The 20,109-nt window shown below is 51.2% G+C and overlaps 2 protein-coding genes across 5 annotated transcripts in view; both read right to left on the bottom strand.

The window, feature by feature from the left end:
* Positions 1-848, bottom strand: part of EFCAB6 (EF-hand calcium binding domain 6) — a 315,225-nt gene extending 314,377 nt beyond the window's left edge. For 2 of the 3 annotated variants that reach the window (XM_038007346.2, XM_073006632.1), the window contains exon 1: positions 713-814. The gene's annotated coding sequence lies outside the window, so the exon portion shown is untranslated. Of the gene's footprint in view, positions 1-712 lie in introns of all 3 variants that reach the window. The other variant, XM_007976025.3, reaches the window with a different exon arrangement.
* Positions 849-13,858: 13,010 nt separating this feature from the next.
* Positions 13,859-20,109, bottom strand: part of SULT4A1 (sulfotransferase family 4A member 1) — a 36,431-nt gene continuing 30,180 nt past the window's right edge. Inside the window, exons 6-8 of one of the 2 annotated variants that reach the window (XR_493812.3) lie at positions 17,836-17,974; positions 16,323-16,449; positions 14,818-14,923 (exon numbers count right to left, since the gene is read on the bottom strand). Coding sequence is in view for 1 of the 2 variants with exons in the window: in XM_007976032.3 (XP_007974223.1) it covers positions 14,811-14,923; positions 17,836-17,974 (252 nt within the window). In the remaining variant the exon portion in view is untranslated. Of the gene's footprint in view, positions 14,924-16,322; positions 16,450-17,835; positions 17,975-20,109 lie in introns of both variants that reach the window. The other variant, XM_007976032.3, reaches the window with a different exon arrangement.

Below are 20,109 nucleotides of genomic sequence, written 5' to 3'. Positions count from 1 at the left end.
AAAGATTTGGAGAGAAAGGAAGGGAGTAGAGAGAGGGGTAATTTGGACAACCTTCAAGTAAGCCCTATACAGATGTGTACCTCACAAAGTGTTTCCAAACAAAATTTCTGAGGGAGGCAGGGGTAATTATGTGCAAGCTAAGGGAGAAGAGTGTAAAAGAGCAGAGATTTTGCCGTGAGACAGAAATGAGTTTGAATTGTGGCTCAGAAACTTCCTATGATAGTTGTGTGACTTTGGAAAAGTCCCTTCACCCCATAGGTTTCAAGTCCTCGTCTGTCTACAGGAGGGAGTCAATCACGATATTCACAAGAGTGCTGTGGGCACAAATGAAATCAGAAGCACGAGTCATGTTGTAAACTGGTGAGATTTAGGGCATTTCCACACACATTTCCCAGTTGATTCTCACAGAGATGCAGGGAAGAAGACGTCACCACCATCAGCGCTGTTTATCGTTCTTCTCCACATATCAGGTAAGCTCCGGGAACAGGGGCCCTACTATTTCCCACAGGGCCCCAGGGCCTACAACGTGCCTGGCACAAGCAGACGCGCTCTGAACACCTGCTGGGTGAATAAACAAATCACCACCCCTTCATGCCTGGGAGTGGGCAGCAGCGCCGGCCTTCTCGGGGCAGTGAGACCCACGGAGCTGCCCGCCCGCCCAGCCCCTCCTCGGCCTGTCGCACGCGCGTGGCCACCCCGAATGCAGCCTTACCGGGGCCCCCTCCTCGATTCTCCGCCTAGCTGGGCCGGCAACCGCGTGCGCGGACCCCAAGCCGCGGGGTTTCAGAGGGGCCGCCCGTTCGGCGTCTCTAGGACGCTGTTGCCCGAGAGATGACGGCAGTCGCTGATTGGAGAATAAGCCTACACGCCTGGCAAGAAGCGGAGCTATGATTGGTCAATTCGAGATAAACGGGAAGGGGCGGGGCCAGGTTGGTACCGCGACTGCGCTACCGGAAGAAATTTCCGCCGGAAGTCCCGTTCTCTGAGGAGCGGGAACCCTGGCGACTCGCGTCACGGGAGCGGGTTTCTGTTACGTGGGCTTTAGCGCGAGCTGGGCGGTCGGCCCGGTCCCACCGAACTGCATAGGGCCGTGTGGCCGGGGGAAGTCAGCCCCCTGCTCTGAGAAGCAGACTCTCCATCTGTAAAAGGCTAAGCGTGCCCACTGGGGCCTGTGGTCAGGATTGGCTGGTGTAAAGTTGGCAAAGCTCCTATCGCATCCTGCGCCTTCGTTAGGGTGAGCACTGATGGGGACTCCTGTTGTGCCACCAGGTAGCGGGTCCCACTGGGTCCGTTTGTGTGCTCGAGGAGACAGCCCCGGAGGACGGGGCTCGCCTGCTTTGCTCAGGCTGTAGCCTCAGCCTCCGCCCATGCCCACAGGAGGCATCCATTCCATTAATATTCGCTAAGTGAGTGAATTACTACTAAGACAGAGGGCCGAGTGGAAGCGCCATAAATCGCGTGAGTGATAGTAATTGTTGTCGCTGACCCTGTGAAGCACTTTCCATGCCAAGCACTCACCCATCCTAGGTATGTACTTTACATGTAATTGTCATCTTCATTTGTCTTCACAACAGCCCAGTGAGGCAGGTGCTGTGGTTATTCCCATTTTACGGATAGGAAACTGAGGCACACAGGGCATTTTGTTCAAGGACACACTGCCAGTCAGGGGTAGGAGCAGAGTAAGAACCCAGGGAGCTTGCTTTTAGGCACCCTGCCGCGCTGCTCACTGTGGGAGAGAAGCAGCCAGGCAGACGTGCAGTTTGGAATTCCCTGCACACATGGCTGCGGCAGGTCAGTTAGACTGGGTGCCCTGATGTGTGCCGCAAAGATGGATACTATGCGGTCCCTGCTGGGTAGTCTGACTATACTTCACTGGCCAGCTAGTTTTCCTGTTCACCAAGAGAATTCTTTCCCATGGCTTGTCTCAGACCTCCCGCACCCACTATGTCCTCACCCCACTCAGTGACCATGGGTCTTATCCCATTGAGAAAATGGAATGTGTAAGAATGGAATATACTCCTTCACAATCACTTTGGCATTCATCCCCTCTTTTGCTCTTGCCCCAAAAGAGGGTCTCTCCCAGAGGCCAGTCCCTCTAACTGTGTCCTGGATCCCTCCCCATTTGCCTTCCTTATTATAGGCAGTGCTGTAAGTGTGGTCTGGGAATCCCTGGGGATCCTGAGACCCTTTCAGACTGTCCATGGGGCCAAAAAATACTTTCATAACACTAAGACTTTCCTTGCTTCTTCATTGTTATTCTCTCATAAGTATATGGGATTTTCCAGAAGCTACATGATGTGTGCTATTGCAACAAATTGAACGCAAAAGAAGATGAGATCCAGCGGTCTTGTACTAAGCCAGATGTTAAAGAGATCTGCAGAAATAGAAAACTGCCCCTCTTTTCACTTTTTTGGAAAGTATAGTTTTTCATTAGAGAACGGTAACATGTAATGGGTTTATTATTTTTAATGAGTTAATAAATTTTTTATTGATTGTATTTTCTAACATGGTAAATATTGATAGATATAAACATAAATCAAAGTTTTTTGGGATCCTCAATACTTTTTAAGAGTGTGAATGGATCCTGAGGCCAAAAAGTTTGGTCCTGAGATCAAAAAGGCTTCGGTTATTCCCTCTCTCTTGATAGCCAAGAGTCTCATTCTTTCTCTTTCTCTTTCCCTCCTTCTTGGAACATGCTTTAGTATCTCACATCTTAAAAAAAATAGATGATCTTCTGGTTTCCACCCCATTTCTCTGCTCCTCTTCAACCTGCTTCTCAGTAGAGCTGTCTATACATGCTGTCTTTCAGTTACCAAATTTCACAGAAGCGTGACTCTCATTGCCTGATAACTGGCGTTCTCACAAACATTTCTTCTATACTTGGCCGTACATTACTTGACCTCTCAGTAGCATTCAGCCCAGCTGATCACTCCTTTCTGCCTGAAATACTTCAGGCTTCTCTAATGCCACACCAACTACTCAATTCTTGGGTCCCACTGGTGACTTCCCTCCTCTGTGTGGCTTTTGGATGTTAGGGCCCCTCTGACACTGTCGTAGGTCCTGCTGTTACACTTCTCACCAGCCTTGACCCCTTTACTGGAATGTACTGGAGACCATTCAGACTTAAGCCATCCACATCACCCTTGATCCACTCACCTCCCTCACTTACCTATTTCTTTTTTTTTTTTTTTTTTTGAGACAGAATCTCGCTCTGTCGCCCAGGCTGGAGTGCAGTGGTGCGATCTCGGCTCACTGCAACCTCTGCCTCCCGGGTTTAAGCAATTCTGTGCCTCAGCCTCCCGAGTAGCTGGGATTACAGGCATGAGTCACCACGCCCAGCTAATTTTTGTATTTTTAGTAGAGACGGGGTTTCACCATGTTGGCCAGGCTGGTCTTGAACTCCTGACCTCATGATCTGCCCGCCTCGGCCTCCCAAAGTGCTGGGATTACAGGCGTGAGCTACTGCACCTGCCCTCACCTATTTGAAGGCAGCGCTCAAACTGGGAAGGCTCGTTGTTATCCCTCAATGATCACTACCTCATTCCAGACATCTAGTGCTTCAGCAAGTCCTGTGGGTTCTAACGCCAGAATATGTACCTGGTAGCAATCTCATCAATTCTCTCCCAAGTTCCCCTGCGCTACCTTGCCTTAAAAGCCTTCTTATGCTAAAAATAAAAATGTTTAAAACAGCTTGCAAGGCCACTGGGACCATCCTATAACCTCCTTCTCCCCCTAGGATCACTGTGGTCACAAAGCCCAGAAGCCAGCCTGAATGGGGGTCCTGCTGGCCAGAGTAATGAAGGACAGTAAAAGCAATAGGAGTCATGAGTCCAGGCCAAGGAGGGATGGACAGATAGAATAAATGCAGGACAAGGGAGGGCACGTGCTGACAGTAGCAGGCCTAGGGTCATGCAGGAGGACTAGAGCTGAAAAACCATCATGTTGCAACCACTGAGTAAAGATTGATTCAGGTGAGGATCATTCATGGGTGTTTCATCTCAGGGTTGTTTGGATGCAGAGTAGGATATTTGCATTGTTTTAAAGGATAGTCCCACAGATCACTTATTACTTACAAGGGAAAAAGTAGTCATAAAACAAAAGAAAAATGGACAATGCTTGGACACCATAATAAAAATTAACACTGCCAACAAGGAGCATGGACATTGTGTAGCTCAGATGTAAAGGACAACCTCCGTTGAAAAGGGCAACTTCTGTAGTATTCTCATCTGGAATGCATCACCTAATCGTATCGTAAGAAGACATTAGAAAAAATAAATAAATAAAGATAATTCCATTTTTTAATGGTTTTTGGTGTTGTTTTGTTTGTTTGTTTGAGACAGAGTCTCACCGTGTTGCCCAGGCTGGAGAGTAGTGATGCGATCTCAGCTCACTGTACCCTCCACCTCCTGGGTTCAAGCGATGCTGCTGCCTCAGCCTCCCGAGGAGGTGAGATTATAGGCACATATCACCACGACCAGCTAATTTTTCTATTTTTAGTGTAGTCAGGGTTTCACCATGTTGGCCAGACTGGTCTTGAACTCCTGATGTCAAGTGATCTGCCCACCTTAGCCTCCCAAAGTGCTGGGATTACAGGCATGAGCCACTATGCACATCCTGTAACTTACTTTCAAATGCTTCTGAAAAAATTATGTATTGATAGATAGCAAATAATAAAGCAATTGGGGCAAAACGTGCACAGTAAGTGAATCTGAGAAAGGGAGTTGTATTAGATAGGACTGTGGTAACAAATTTCCACAGACTAGGTGGCTTGGACAACAGAAATGTATTGTCTCAGTCCTGGAAGCATCTTCAATTCGAAAGAGCCTGAGGGATAATTTTAGGTGATAAACCCTGGCCAATGTCTGACTGCGTGGGCAAACATGGAATTCTAGTGGGGAATACCTTAATGTGTTTTGCACTGGCCTGCTCTCAACAGTGAAGCAGGCCAGGCACGGTGGCTCATGCCTGTAATCCCAGCACTTTGGGAGGGAGGCTGTGGCAGGAGAATCATCTGAGGTCAGGAGTTCGAGATCAGCCTGGCCAACATAGTGAAATCCCATCTCTACTAAAACTACAAAAATTAGGTGTGGTAGTGGGCACCTGTAATCTCCGTTACTTCGGAGGCTGAGGCAGGAGAATTGCTTGAACCAGGGAGGCAGAGGTTACAGTGAGCCAAGATTGTGCCACTGCACTCCAGCCTGGGCAACAGAGCAAGACTCTGTCTCAAAAAAAAAAAAAAAAAAAAAACCAGTGACACACTCATAAGTGGTGTACAACTGGATCAATGTAGCCAAGAACCCAGAAACTCAAAACCCTTGCTTATTTCCTTGAACCGAAGGACAATTTTTCCATGTGTTGAAATGACTGATTAGATCAGTCCGTCATGAAGTTTTGTGATTCTTTTTTTTCTCCTTAAAGATCATCTTCAATCCAAAGGGTTTCCCTTGTTCCAGGAAATGTTTCACCTCCATGTGAAGATTTAATTTTTACAGAAACTGAAATTTCCCTCGTTTATTATCTAGATGAACCCCTAAAATCTATTCAATAAGGTTTGATCTTTGATGGAATAGACCAGAGTTGTATAATGTGGCAGTGGCCCCAAGGAACAGTTTGTAGGAGGAGATTGTTGTTCTTTTCTGGAAAAAAAAAAAAAAAAAAAAACTTTCCAGAAGACATTGATGGTACCCATAGGTGCCCTGCAGTGGGTCCACTTCCAACAGGTTCAAGCCTGGATTTGGGGGGTGAGGTTCCTACCTTCTCCTCGATACCATTCAGCATCACTGAAGCCAGTAAACTCACCTCCCAAGGAACCGTTACCATCTCTACTATTTACACCCATGGCATGAGTCTGCTGCTCAAGACCTTTGATGAGAATCTTGAAAAAGAAAACCATGAATAGTTGGAGAGTATATGTTTACACTTATTTGCAACAGATGGCTCAGTCCCTCAGTATTCAAGAAGCAGCTCTGGGATCGTGGAGAGCTGTGTGGCAATCACCCTCTGCCCACCTTGCAGGTTTTGGGGGCTTGGAGCTGGTTTTCACCACAATTCTATACACCTCAGAGACTGGGCCGTAAGATCAAGCCTGTAATTATCTCACAGGCGTCAGTGATGATGTTATGAATGCAGCTTATGCCTTCATGTGGAGAAAGAAACAGCAGGGGCTGATTAGCCCCGAAGAAGTTAAGTACTGTTTTCCACCATGTCTATTAATAAAGAAGGGAGGAAGAGCAAGCGCGTGGCAGGGATGCGTAGCGCGTCCACATGGAAACGGAGAGTCTCTCCCTCTCAAAAATCTGCTTCCCTGACTGCTGTCCTTTTGGTAGCCTTATAAAATGGAGACAGGACTCTCCTCAGCTGTCCTGAGGAGGAAAAAAAAAATATATGACATAAAAATAAATGAGGTATAAGTAGCTCTTTTGGAAAAGCTACTGTGGTTATTTTTTCTTTACTAAAATAGCTGCTTTCTCTCTCTCGAATATTTACCTTGACAGATGACGCAGCTGCTCGTTTTAGTTCAATCAGCCAGAAACTAAATTGCACATGTTAAACATTGTCACTACAAATAATTGATGATGACTTGTAAACAGGGGGCCATTTGAGGATCTATTTGAGGATGCTCCACCGAGAGTGGCTCTCCACAGGCTCAGCAAAGCACCTAGGCATGTTCTCATTCCCCTTTAAGGGACTGATATACTATTAAGCTCTTAATTTCCTTTAATGGCTACTGGTTGTTTCCTTTCATGGAAACAAGAATAAAATCCACTTATGTTGCTCCTGAACAAGATTCCGTGGTGTTGAACACTGGTATTTAGAATTTTAATGAACCCTGGCTGGGTACGGTGGCTCACGCCTATAATCCCGGCACTTTGGAGACCGAGGTGGGCAGATCACCTGAGGTCAGGAGTTCGAGATCAGCCTGGTCAACATGGTGAAACCCTGTCTTGACTAAAGATACAAAAATTAGCCAGGCTTGGTGGCGGGCGCCTGTAATCCCAGCTACTCAGGAGGCTGAGGCAGGAGAATCGCTTGAACCTGGGAGGTGGAGGTTAAAGAGAGCTGAGATTGCGCCACTGCACTCCAGCCTGGGTGACAGAGTGGGACTCTGTCTCAAAAAAGAATTTTAATGAAACCTGCCTCCCAAACATTATTTTGCAGCAATCTTAGAAGAATGCCCCACCTCTGGAATAGAGAAGCAGTTGGGAAGGAATAGTTGCATGTTCCCTACACCTGGGCAACAGGCAGGCCCCTGACAACCACAAGTAATTCTCTTTGCTGAGAGCCGGGATCTTGCAACAGCTTGTCATTAGTGCTGTTTAGCATTTAATTTGCCTTTAGTTAGGTAACAAGCATTTATGGATTACCTGTTAGGAACGAATGCACAGTATGGGAATAGAGGGATGAATGAGGCACAGGCTCTGCTCACGGCCTACTTGGGGCTAGAAATATCTACTCAGGAAAGAAAACTTGAAAGCAGTTAGCAAATGGAAACCGATATACCATTACGGGGAATCATCACTCTTTCCCAATTCAAGGCTCTAACTCCTGGCACACTTCTAAGGAAAAGAGATACGTGTTTCTGCGTCCCGTCTCATGATGGGAGTGAGGATATGCCAGTCAGTCCTCCTGTGGGCTAAGGAACTGTCTGGCCTTCTCTTCCTCCGCAGAGTCCGGTGTGATAGAGACACAGGATGGAGGCAGCCACCACCCATTGAAAACCAGCCTGTCGCCGGATCTGGCGAGCCCCCTGAGGTCTTTGGTAAAAACTGTAAGTGCTGCCAATCCATGTCCACCACATGCCTTGGGCTGTGAATGAATCCCAGCTCACCGCCATCCTGGACACGACTAGGCCTCAGTTTTTACCAAAGACCTTAGGGGGGTCGCCAGATCCGGCAGACAGGCTGGTTTTCAATGGGTGGTGGCTGCCTCTATCCTGTGTCTCTATCACACCGGACTCTGTGGAGGAAGAGAAGGCCAGACAGTTCCTTAGCCCACAGGAGGACTGACTGGCATATCCTCACTCCCATCACGAGACGGGACGCAGAAACACGTATCTCTTTTCTTTAGAAGTGTGCCAGGAGTTAGAGCCTTGAATTGGGAAAGAGTGATGATTCCCCGTAATGGTATATCGGTTTGCATTCGCTAACTGCTTTCAAGTTTTCTTTCCTGAGTAAGCACTTACGGGGAAGGCTTTCCAAGGGGCCGAATGGTCCCTAGCAGTTAGGGAAGCGAATGTTGGAAGTGCAGGTCAAGGTCTCAGAGTGAGCAGTGTGGCTGGGCCAGAGAGGGCCTTCCAAGTGCATAGACAGTGGAGGCAGCTGGACACAGCTGACGTGACAAGGCAAGGCTGGATCCCTCAGACTCTGGGAATTCTCCAGCCATCAGGCTTCACGGAGCACTGCTTCTGTGCTAAGTTCCTGATGCCAAGGAAAGTGAGAGAGACATGGCCCTAGCCTCAAGAAGCTTTCCGGGCAGATGGCTGTGTATCCAGGATATGTTAAGGGAGGTGTAATATTAACCAAAAGTGGAGCTCCGAGTTCCTACCCTTGGCAGAGGGCTTCTTGGAGTAGATCGTGTCTGGACCCTGCCCAGGAGCGTCTTGGAGTAGATCGTGCCTGGACCCTGCCCAGGGGCGTCTTGGAGTAGATCGTGCCGACCGCACTGAATCACTGTAAGCCGGGTCAAGTCGGGGAATGGCAACCCAGGCAGCGGGAAGTGCATATCTGGGACATGGAGGGCACAGACAGCTGTGGTTCTCGGGCAGTGAGATGGGTGCTAGGCCACCAACTGGGTCTGAGAGATTCTTTACCCATCTGGGAACTGCATGTACTACGGATTGTAAAGGGTCAACCTGAGAGACAGAAAGACCCAGGGAAAAGGCCCCTAACCCTTCACTTCAGTGTCTGGGGATGCATGGACTGGGGAAGAGTCTCCGGCTGGCTCCGATGCAGTCTCTGCTTCTGCAGAAGGGGCCTTGCTCACGCAATCTTCAGACTTGCATTCCCAGCTGGTGCCCAGCACCATGAATATATGTAAAGATAACAACTCTAAAGAGGGATAAAATGTATTTTTTGGTCGATTTTTATTTTTCAAACACATTTAGCATTCTCTGATTTTTAAAAAATGCTTTTAATAGAGCACAGACTCCTTTCCTCAGTGGTGAGGAGACAGATTTAAGGGCTGCAGCTCAGACAGTCAGTGCCAGCTAGCATTCAGGGATCCAAGTGTGAGAATCAAATTGTCGTTTGATGTGTGGATTTGGCAAAGGCTCAGCACGCTTTGGAGATGGTGCCCGTGGCCCACGCTGGGTGGCAGGTGCTTCTGCCTTGGGCTGTCTCTGCTCCTGCCGGCCGGGCCTGTCATCGACTGAAAAGCCGGCATCTCCCACATCCATCAGCTCCTCTCTGGAGCTGAGTTGCTGGACAATGTGACCACACTTAAGAGGCACAGCATGCTCCTGCTGGGTGGAATTTTAGGATACCTGGTCTGTGACCTCTTCATCATGAGATGAAAGGGAACTTCCCTACAGTCCCACAAATAGGGGCAGAGCGGCACTGGAGCTGGCGCCCGACTCCTGGCAGGGAAGGGTTCTGTCCTCATTTGGGCGTATTCTGTTTCTGCCCACCTGGTGTGTGCCCTCCCTGACTCCTGCCCCGTTTCCAGACCCGGCTCATGCCTACTTCTCACACTAAGCAGTCTCCCTGAAGCCCCCGCTTGGAATCTCTGCGGTGCTTACTGTCTGCTCCGCCCCTTTTGTTTGTCCATTTGTTATGGAGGTGTGTGTTTAAACGGGCAAAGCAGCATGCTGCCAGGGACACCAGGAAAGCTCACTTAGCCATCCACTGGAGACTCTGACAACTAGAGGAAACCTGGGAGGCCACATGACAGATATGGAGACAGGCTGAGAGAAGGCAGGGGACGTTCCCATGTTATGCAGTCAGCCAGGGACAAAGCCGGGACTTTGGAGCCCAGGTCCTCTGCTCCCTGCCAGGCCTCCTTTCTTAAGGACGTGAGCAATTGCCGAGAGCAGAGCCCCGAGGAAATGGAATGGAGGAGAACTCGATGAGAAGGGGGAGAATACCAAGGCCAGGTCACCAGGACTCAGCACAGGGCCTTGCAGAGCAGGTGCTTCTAAATGCCCAAGAGACGCAGGAAGAGAGGGAGAGATGGGGGTACCAAGGAAGGGTCTCAGTAGCTCTATGGGCACATTTCTGGGCATGGGACAGAGAAAGGAGGGCAGAAGGAAGGGCACTGGAAACACAGCTACGCCTAGATTTGGAAAGCCAGTGACCTCGAAAAGGATGTTCCGGACATAGGGAAGACCATGAGCAAGACTGCACTTGTAGGAAGGACCGGGACCTGATCCACTGGCAGTAAAGAAACGTCACTAAGGAAGTGGGGGCAATGGCAGGAAGTGGGGGCCAGAGTGAGGAGACAGGAACCCAGCCTGGGTCTTGTTTGGGAAGACGCAGCCTCCATGGGCCAAGCAGGAACAGTAGGAAAAGACTGATGGTACAGCCCCCACTCTCAGGACGTCCCTGTCTCCAAGGGAGACAGCCACACAACACTGAGGTGGGGCGGTGAGGAAAGCAGGGATCGCTGGGGAGCGTGAGGGACTCACTCGCCCAGCACAGGAGGCAGGGCTGGGCGGCTCAAGTGAGGGAAGTGATGGTTCCGAGAGCCCTAGCTGGGGTGACAGCTGCAGAGGGCGGCTCAGAGTGGAGGGGCTGTCCCAGGAGCTGGTGAGCTTACCAGGGACAAGATGTCCCTTGCCAGGGATGTCACAGAGGCTGTTCCTCAGCTGGATCATGCTGGGCCACCTGACCCAGGGGCCGTCCCTGTCTTAAAATGCACATTGTCCAGTAAAGAGCGGAAGAGGCTGTTAATGAGCAGGAATGGAGCCAAACTCTATGGGAGAACAGAGCTGGCCAGGCAGAGCCACCAGACACCTGAGGCTGCCTCCTTCCACCACAAACGCCACTGCCCCGCGGCCTAGAGAGGTGGGAAAAACCGATCTCCACTGAGATCTCCCAGGACAGGGCCTACCTCCTTCCACCACAAACGCCACTGCCCCGCGGCCTAGAGAGGTGGGAAAAACCGACCTCCACTGAGATCTCCCACGACAGGGCCTGCACGTGGCAGCCCCTGTCCCTGAGGGGGTCTCTCCGCAGTGCTGGGGACATTGTGGATGCCCACCTAGCAGGGCTCACGCACCTCCCCACCATCCGCTGGCAACTGCAGTTTGGCCACCCTGGAGCCCTGGCTGGCCGGCACGGGGGCAGGGCCAGCACAGGTTCGTTTTATTTATGCTCACAAAGGAGCGTCACTGTTGTTAGAACCATCCTCTGACGTGAGCAGGACAATGACGATCACCACTGTGTAAATCGTGACACTGGACCGGAGGAACTGACATACCTGCTTCAGGTCAGAGAGCCGTGGAATCTGTGCTGATCCCTTTTCAGATGAAGAGCTGGGGGGTGGAGTGAAAACAAGTGAACTCCAAATGACTTGGTGTCAGAGCCAGGAGGACAGCAAGGCGTGCCCAGCCCAGGCACGGGCAGCAGCTGAAGGCTACCGTTTCAGAGCTCAGGGTCTTGCTTGGCAAGAAGAGTGTGTGTGTGTGTGTGTGTGTGTGGCAATGCTATGTTGGTCCCCAAAATACTTTTTGGAATCTCAATTGGTCTGTGAAATCAAAATGCCAGGCAACCACTGGCTTACGCTTAGAGGGCTCTGACATTCAGGAATGCTCTGGTGGATTGTTGTGTAAAATAAGGACTAGGCTGGGGGCTGCCCAGGGCTCTCTCCTGTTCCCTGCCTGTCCAGGTGACCCTCACCCTCAGAACGCAGCTCAAATCCCACCCGCACTCCCAGGCAACTGCCAGCCCGATGGCTCCCTCCTCCTCACCCTGGCTCCCTGGCAGTCCTCACGGCACCTTCTGCCTTGGCTTGTTTTTCCCGCCTTAGCTCCAGGTGAGCACAGCTGGAACCACGCTCAGAAACCAGCACATGAAGGCCTGTGACTGCAGACCCCTAAGGAACCTTGCAGATGCTCTCACAGTCCCCACCCCACTTTGCGGATGGAGTAACTCACAGCCGGGGACAAAGGTCCCCTCGCTCTTGTCCCTGCAGTCTACCCACACAGCAGCCAGGAGAGCTTTTAAAAATGCAAAGCAGGTGGCGTTCTCCTGAGTAAGCCCTCCCATGGCTCCCTATCTTAGTACAAAAGCTGAAATCTCATGACCTGTGAGACCCTCCAGCTGGCTCGTGGCCACCCCTCCAAAACCGAGTGCTTGCCAGCACACTGCCCACCCAGCTGCAGCCAGGCCCCCACTGCTCAGCACCATCTCCTCAGAGGCCCCCCCATTCTTCCACGGGCATGTTCCCTATCCCCTTAGAGCACGCTTGGGCCTGAACTCACCTTGGGTTCTGTCGCCTGTCTCCCCCACTGGAATGCAAACTCCACAGAAGCAGGGCTTTCTCTGCCCCCTGCCGCATCCACAGTGCCGGGAACAGTGCCTGGCATGGAGCAGGTGCAGCCCAATGACTGACACCATGAAGTGAGGTGAATCACCCACCACACAGGGAAGAGTGGACATGGGTAAATGGGCGCTGCCTGGACTCCAGGCGCACTGACTGCATCCTGGCTGCTTGACTGATGTGGTTAATAAATGACTAGAGGGCAAGCCCTCTAGGGCACAGCAGACTGGATACTTGATTAACCCAGTGTCTGTGTTAATTCCAGGTGCCAAAATAATTTCTAGGATTTCACCTGAGACCTAGAGGTAGTTCATTTGAAAATAAACATGATTTCCCAGAAGGCTCGAGCTTTCTCAAGGAAAGCAATGCCCTGGACTTTCCTTCCACAAGAAATCAGGAAGACAGACTTTGGAATTCCCAGTGGGGAAGCGCAGTTGGAGGGGCCGGCCTCGGGCACCACAGTGTGCAATGCTGAACACAAGGCTCCCAGGCAAAGACTGGGAGGTCCCAACACCTGGGCCCACAGGTGCACCCACATCCTCCCATGCTTTTCCCCTTTCTCCTCCACCCCCGTTTATAGAAGTGATCAGAGGTGAATGAGGAAATGGTGGGGGAACTGACCCCCTGGAAAGTCTGAATTTGAGTGAAATAATGGGGAGAAGTGAACCCTGGAAAGTCTGAATTCTGCTTCATCAAAGCGCAACAGGGACTTGTTTCCCTCTGCTGTCAACCCCAGGGAATGGGGTGTCAGTGGGGCCCACAGTCATATTGTCCCAAGCACCGAAGGCACCGCTGCAGGGACCCCCTCTACCCCGACAAGCACAAATGCTTGACGCAATTCCGGGAACGTGTCTTTATTAAAGATGCAAGCAAGCACAGAAGGATCATGTGTAGTGCTCAGTAACATCCATACAGTACTAAAAATAGAAAAATAGAAATGAAATTTCACAGAAAGCAGCCTCCCTCAGAAACACAGGCAAGGTGCTGCCGAGCCCACCGTGCAATGCCACGTGCCACCTGCCTGGCCACGCTTCTCCCCTTTACAAATGAAAACACAAGCTTCTCTCTACACCCGTTTCAAATGCAGCACCAAGAACGGAGACCCCTTCCACAGCGGCGACCCTCCTGACCACCACTTTGGGTGCTTCCCAGCCACATAAATGACAGACAACCCCGGTCCCCACGGGGTTGGCTGGCTACTGGCCCCCGTCTCTCCATCGCTTCAGCGAATTTGGGCAAGAAAATTAGGCAGTGAAGCAGTAAAGACCTCACCTTTACTCCCTCAGATACACGGAGGGACGAGGTGGACAGACATGCAGGCGGCCGTGCCAACCTGATCCGAGTGAAACAGGGCTACACTCGCAAAATGGTCCTCCCACGGCTGAGCGCCTCAGGTGCACAGAACAAACTGAACGATAAAGACCCGGGGGTTTTAGAAATTTACTATTAAGCATCTGCTTGGGAGCATAAGTAGGCTATCACTTCAGGAAACAAAGTAAGGCTGCGGAATTCAGCTCAAATTCTGAGCGCAACTGGTCCCTTTGTGGCCGACTCTCCACCCACTGCATGCAAATGCTCCTGACTGCGTTAGACTCCCACCTGCCTGCCTCACCAAGCAGACTTCCATCAGCACACGCCCCGCGGGCTCCTCTCTATAGGGCCTCTAGAGCCACCCGCTGGAAGTCTCTGGCAGAGGGACATCCTTTCTGAAGACCTAGTGACCGGTTTCTGCTTTATTTCAGGAAGGTTCTGAAGAAGTGAACTCCGTCAGAATAAACAAGTGTCCAGATTCCCCCCGACAGACCCAACTCATCCTCTGTTCTCACCATTATCTCAGAACCAAGTGAGAACAGAATGGCTGTGCCTTAGATAATAAAACTACAAAAATAAAGAGTTAACCCTGAGATCTTTCTACCATTCGGGTGTGGCTCGCTCCTGATTCCCCTTGGAAATGAACTTTTATTTGGTTTACTGACATTTATGTAGATTTCCAGTGAAAAGCTCTATAAAATACAATAACTAATACGGGGTTGAAAAGGCAGACATTCTAGTTGCATATATTACAGGCTTTATCCTTATGGTCCAGGCCATTGGAACTGCAATGTGGAGACTGACTGTAATCAGACATGGAGAGGCTGCACGTTCTGAAGGCGAGACAGCTGCTTTGGGTTGGGAATCATCACACTGCCTCCGCTCACGCCGCTCTTCCCTTCCCCCGCTGTTTCACACGCTGCTTCCAGAGTTTGTCCAGCAAGGAATAAATGAATGCATACAGGGCTTTTGGCTAGTAGAGTGTCTGGGTATTGTGAGCATGCAGGTTGTTGCTTCTGTTATTATAAATAAAAGTCAAACGTGAGGTCACACTTTCCCATCTTCTGTTTATACACCAAGTCAAACTTCTCGTTCATGGAGACGGTGAAGATGTCCTTCCACAGCCCAACTCTTCCTGAAATGCAAACAAGAGAACTGCTGGGGCCACTTGCTGTCGGGCCAGCTACTGAACTAAAGGAAGCCTTGGAAATGGATCTGGAACATTCCAGATCTATTCCTGGGTCCCTTTGAACTTGGCCTATGGGGGCAGGAAGGGCCGTCTGAGCTACAAACCAGGTGGGTCCCCTAACATTTGTGAAACTATTGGATGCAGCAGAACGTGACCTGAAGCAGCTTCCCTCTGAGGCTGTAGCGCAGTGAGCCACAGCCACCTCCTGGTGCCATTCCGCACCCCCTGCTGCGGCCCGCCAGAGAGACTCTACTCCTGTTCGGTGCTGAGTCCCCAGCACCTAGAACGGCACCTGGCACGTGGCAGGTGTTTAATAAACATCCCAGGAGTGAGTATGATCTGCCGCGGGAGTATACTGCTCTGGGCATCGCAGGCAGCTCTGGCACTCCCCACGGCATTATCCACTCGCAGCTCAACAGCGCCACCAAGGCGTCACTGGCTTCGGGAGCATTTGAAAGGGAAAAAAAACCATCCACAGTGCAGAAAATTTTACAGCAAGTAGGAAGCCCTCTTGGCTGCGCCAAAGATGCAGATTTCAAGGAGCCTGCCCTGGCCAACCCTGGGGAGAAATTTAAGGTGAATAAAATAGTGGTAGTATTAGCTAGCTTTAGAGACTAGAGGCAAAATACGCACTGCAGTGAGAATTCCCTGAGTCAACAATAAAATGAGTCTGGGCACAGCCCCCAGCCACTCGAGCCTAGGCTTGGTCAGAAACCCAGGCCTCTTCCTGGCAGCCACAATGGAGGGCTGAGCTGTGGGCTCAACTGCAGGCACTATGAAGGCTTTGGAAAAACAAAAGACAGAGAGCTCAACATGACAAGAGAAGTCGTTGCTCCCACTGTCTTTGTTAACATAAAATCTTAGGTTGGTCTAGTCCAATAGCAACGGTGGCTATGAAGATGTCTGGAGCGGGGATTCCGAACTTCCCAGTTATGGGACTGTGAGCGCATCACCCGAGTACTGGCTCCCTGCTTTCAAAGAACTGCTCGTTTAGAATTCTTTCTGTTGTCAGCATCTCTGAGATCAGAGCTCTGTCTCTAGCAAACGTCCTTCACTAGCTCTGTTATTAACGGTGGTCCTTGTCCAGGCAGGACCTCAGGTGTGAAACTGCAACACTGCAAATGCTGAGCTCAAATACCCACCGTAACATGGACTTTCTCTTTGGTAACAAAAAATTATCTATCAGTGTTGGAGAGGGAAAAAAAAACAAGAAAAACTGTTCTTGTAACCCTTTGAAGATACCTAAGGGACAGAATTAGAAGCTACTAGAGCAACCAAACTATATTTTCCCATGATTATTTTTCTCAGCTGAGACAGCTGAGAGCTCGTCAGAGGAGTCACCCACCTGGTTTAGGATTTGGAATCAAGACAATTTATGCTGTGACATGAATCAAATCTAAGCAATGCAGCTGGCTACTCGGCCCTGCATTCTCACCAACTCAAGAAGATCTTCCGAGCAAAGAGGCAATGTGCTAAAAGAAAACAAATCAAAGAACTGAAATAAAGCAAAACCAAGGTAAACTATGATAAAGCAAACCCAAGGGAAGGAGCATATGGGCACACAGTATGTTCTCGACGCTGCTTCGCCACACACATGAACCAAAAGGGGTATTTTGGAGAAGGTCACATCCAAGGATAACAACACACAGCAAAAGCAAAACTAAAAAAGAGCAAATAAATGTTAAATAATAAATATTTATGAAGATGTAGCCAGGAAAGAAGTTGAGAGGGACTGTGGTTCAGTTAACTTCCTCCTGAGGAGTCCACTGCTCTGCCTTTAGAGACAGCGCTTTGCGCTTGACCTTCAGAACCACCCTGAGCCATGATCAGCCCCTTTTCAGAGAACAAAAAGCCGCAGAAGCTCAAGGCCTGACCTAAGTTGCGTTCCCAGAGGGCAGCAGAGCTGAGCTGCAGCCCACCACTTCTCTCATCCGTCCCAGGCATCTCCCACTCCATTTTATGGGGGCTGCTGCTGAAGACCCATCCACATTTCTGGGCCCTCCCCTCAAACATTCTCCTCAACCCAGGAAGTGCCCAACACACCAAGTGTCCGTAAGGTTCATACTCACCAAGAGGAGGCCTCCTATGGCCAAGGCCAGCACCCTGGGATTTAAGAGCCTGGGCTCTCCACCATCAGGGTCAAATGCCACACACCCTTAAGGACAGGGGGAGCAACCCAGGTGGATCTGGGGAGGATTCCTGTCAGGAACACTGTCCCCATCTCCAGCTGCCTCATGCCCACTGTCACCTGCCACCAAGAGCAGGAACTGGCCTCCCTCTGTGCAGCGGCGTAGCTTGGTACTGTCTGCTTAAGCTCACCGCCCCGAGGTGGAGCTAGGCCCCGTGTGTGCTGCCTGCACCCAGAAGATGCTCGGTCAGCGTCCACTCAGTGAAGGAGGAAAAACGGTGTCTCCTAACTTCCCGCTCACTTCACTGAACTCTCCCATGAGTCAGTTAGAGACTGAGAAACCTGTTAGTACACTTTGTGCTCTGAAATGTCATCGCACCAAACCCATCTCCTGGATCTGCTCTGTGAGGCGTTTGATCTCAGGCCATCGGAGTAGACCCCCCCACTCAGAAACATCCCACCCACAAAACCTGAAACGCACTTCTTCGCATTCACACACTGTTTGCTTGGAGGCAATGCAAACACCAGCGGGCAGGGCACTCCGTCACTCCATGAGCTCTGTGCCATCCATAGGCACCAGCCGACAGAGCACAGACCATGGCCAGCTACGGACTGCTGGAAAAGGAGAGCACGGAGGGCAACAAGCTAGACCTGGCTCTCTAAGCAGGCAGAGAAAGCAGCCTGGCTGGGGCGGGGAGCGCCTGGGCGGGAGGCGGGGTGGGGCACATACCCCGGCCCACGGGCAGGGCCTCAGCGTTGCAGCACTGGTCCACCAGCTGGTGGCAGTGCTCTGTCAGGGCTTCCAGCTGGGTCTTGTCACAGGACACCCCCAGGAATCTGGCCAGCTGCTCCACCATCGTCACCAGGTCCTGGAAGACAAGTGCAGAGAGCAGAGCAGCCCATCAGAGGCGGGGCCTTTTACTGGACATGACTCCAAGCTGGGCACACACTGGGGACTTTTTACACGTGGCCTTCCTTACTTAATGCTCATGACAAGGCTGACATCAGCCTTGTCTGGAAATAACACTAAGAGGTTAAGGAATTGCCCAAGCGTGCTCAGCTCTCAAGTGGAGATCCTGAATTCAAACCCTGCTCCTCCAGGGAACTGGGATGCAGACGTGAGGTCTTCATAGAGGCTGTGGTTAATTTTTAACAGCAGCAAGAAGTAAAACACGTATTTCAGAACATCGTTCTTGTGAGGAGCAAGGCCTAATGGGCTCCTGTTTCCCTTCCTGCTGCCCGTCAGCTGGCCTCTGGGCTGGCCCTTGGGAGCGCAGGGAGGCCCTTCTGGTCTCCAGACAGCCCTGCACTGGGCAGGAAGCCCACTTCATCAGAGGCGAGATTCCGTCATGCCTGCCGTACCCTGCCCCATTATTTTACCACACCTGACAGCGGCATGTCACTGATGTGGCTAACGTCTTGAGGGGCCATTCCCCAGCCCCCCACCCCTGCCACTTTCTCCCCAGACGATAAGGAGGCTCCTCCTCAATCAGAGCCCTGAGCTGTCGCCTAGAGGTGCCTTGGTCCTCATCAGGAAAACGCTGCAGGCCGTTTCCTCTCCGGAGGTTTGTAGAGCAAATTCCCACATTAGAGCCTCTGAAAAGTCCTACAGTGAAAAGATGATTTAATTTCTTTAATGCAGCACTTCAGAAACCTTGAAAGAAAATGTTCTCTGACCACTGGTGTGGGCATCAGCTCCTCCCTGGGCCCCACAGTGCGGGGACCCCTGCAGCAGCAATGTGGGTCTGATTCCGGCCTCGCGCTACCACCCATGGGGAGGGTGTGGTGCACCCGCGGCGCGGGGCTTCACTGAGAGTCGGAGGAACAGTCATTAGAGAATGAGCCAAGGCATAAAGAGCTCCCTGTCCCTTGCCCTGCCGCCAAGAACTCCATTTCAAAGAAAAAGGGTAGCCATGGAGAGAGACTGAAGAAACCTGGCTCTCAGAAGAGACGCTGCAAGAAGGACACTGCCAGCTTAAAGTCAGCCTGCCGGAGCAGTCAGCAGAATCCTCCTGGGGCAGCTCATCGCCGGCGTGACGTCCATCTCAGAGGAAGGGGCGTTTCTGCCAGGCCACGTCCAGCAACGTGTCACGGGACACTTGCTGGTTATGAAACCCGGCGGGAATCAGGCAGACCGCCCAGGTCAGCTGGCACTGACCTGGCCCACTGCACCACTCTGAGTTGCACATTCTCCATCTGGAACTAGCGACGGGGCCGCAGCAAGAGGCTGCACACCATGGCACAGAGCCAGCGTGTCTGGGTCGAGGTGACTGTGAGGATGAAGTGGGGATATACCCGGGGTGCCTGGCACAGTGCGCGGCTCGTGGGAAAAGCACCCTGGAATTGTGGTTCAGTGGAGCACAGGCGGTGAGGGCTCCAGCAGGAAGCACTCCCTCTCAACCCGGGGGTGAGAACACACAGACCCACACCCCCGGCTCGTGGGAAAAGTCCCCTGGAATTGCGGTTCAGTGGAGCACAGGCGGTGAGGGCTCTGGCAGGAAGCACTCCCTCTCAACCCCAGGGTGAGAACTCACAGACTCACACCCTGGAGACAACCACGCTCACTCAGGGGTAGTCTTCTGGAGTAAGATGGAAACAATACTAATTCCTAAAAATGTGACTTAACCTCTATTAAAGCAATCCATTACCAAGGTTCCTAAAAAAAGAATAAACCCATGCCAATTAGAAGGCAAAATGCTGACTGTCCCAGGGATGCCACTGCGTCACTCAGACCGGCTGTGGTAGAAAATGAAGTCCCAGCACTGACCCCGGCAGCTCTTAAAGGTCCAGGTAGGACTGGTGGCCTTGACCCTGATGGACTGAAAGCAACAGGTCTCACCACTTTCACTGCGGAGCCTGGAAGGCAGAGAAGGATGACCCTCCCTTTAAGGGCTTGGAATAAGGTGTGTGTTTAGACCTTAAAACTTCAGCCCGTCATCGCTGAGGACAATGATGCCCCAGGAAGAAACTGCTGACCCAGCAGCCGCCCCTCAGATGTGTGGGC

The sequence above is a fragment of the Chlorocebus sabaeus genome, chromosome 19 (genome assembly GCF_047675955.1).
Source record: "Chlorocebus sabaeus isolate Y175 chromosome 19, mChlSab1.0.hap1, whole genome shotgun sequence".
Lineage (NCBI taxonomy): Eukaryota > Metazoa > Chordata > Mammalia > Primates > Cercopithecidae > Chlorocebus > Chlorocebus sabaeus.
Note: the sequence above shows the minus strand (reverse complement) of the source record. Positions and strands in the feature narration are given on the sequence as shown.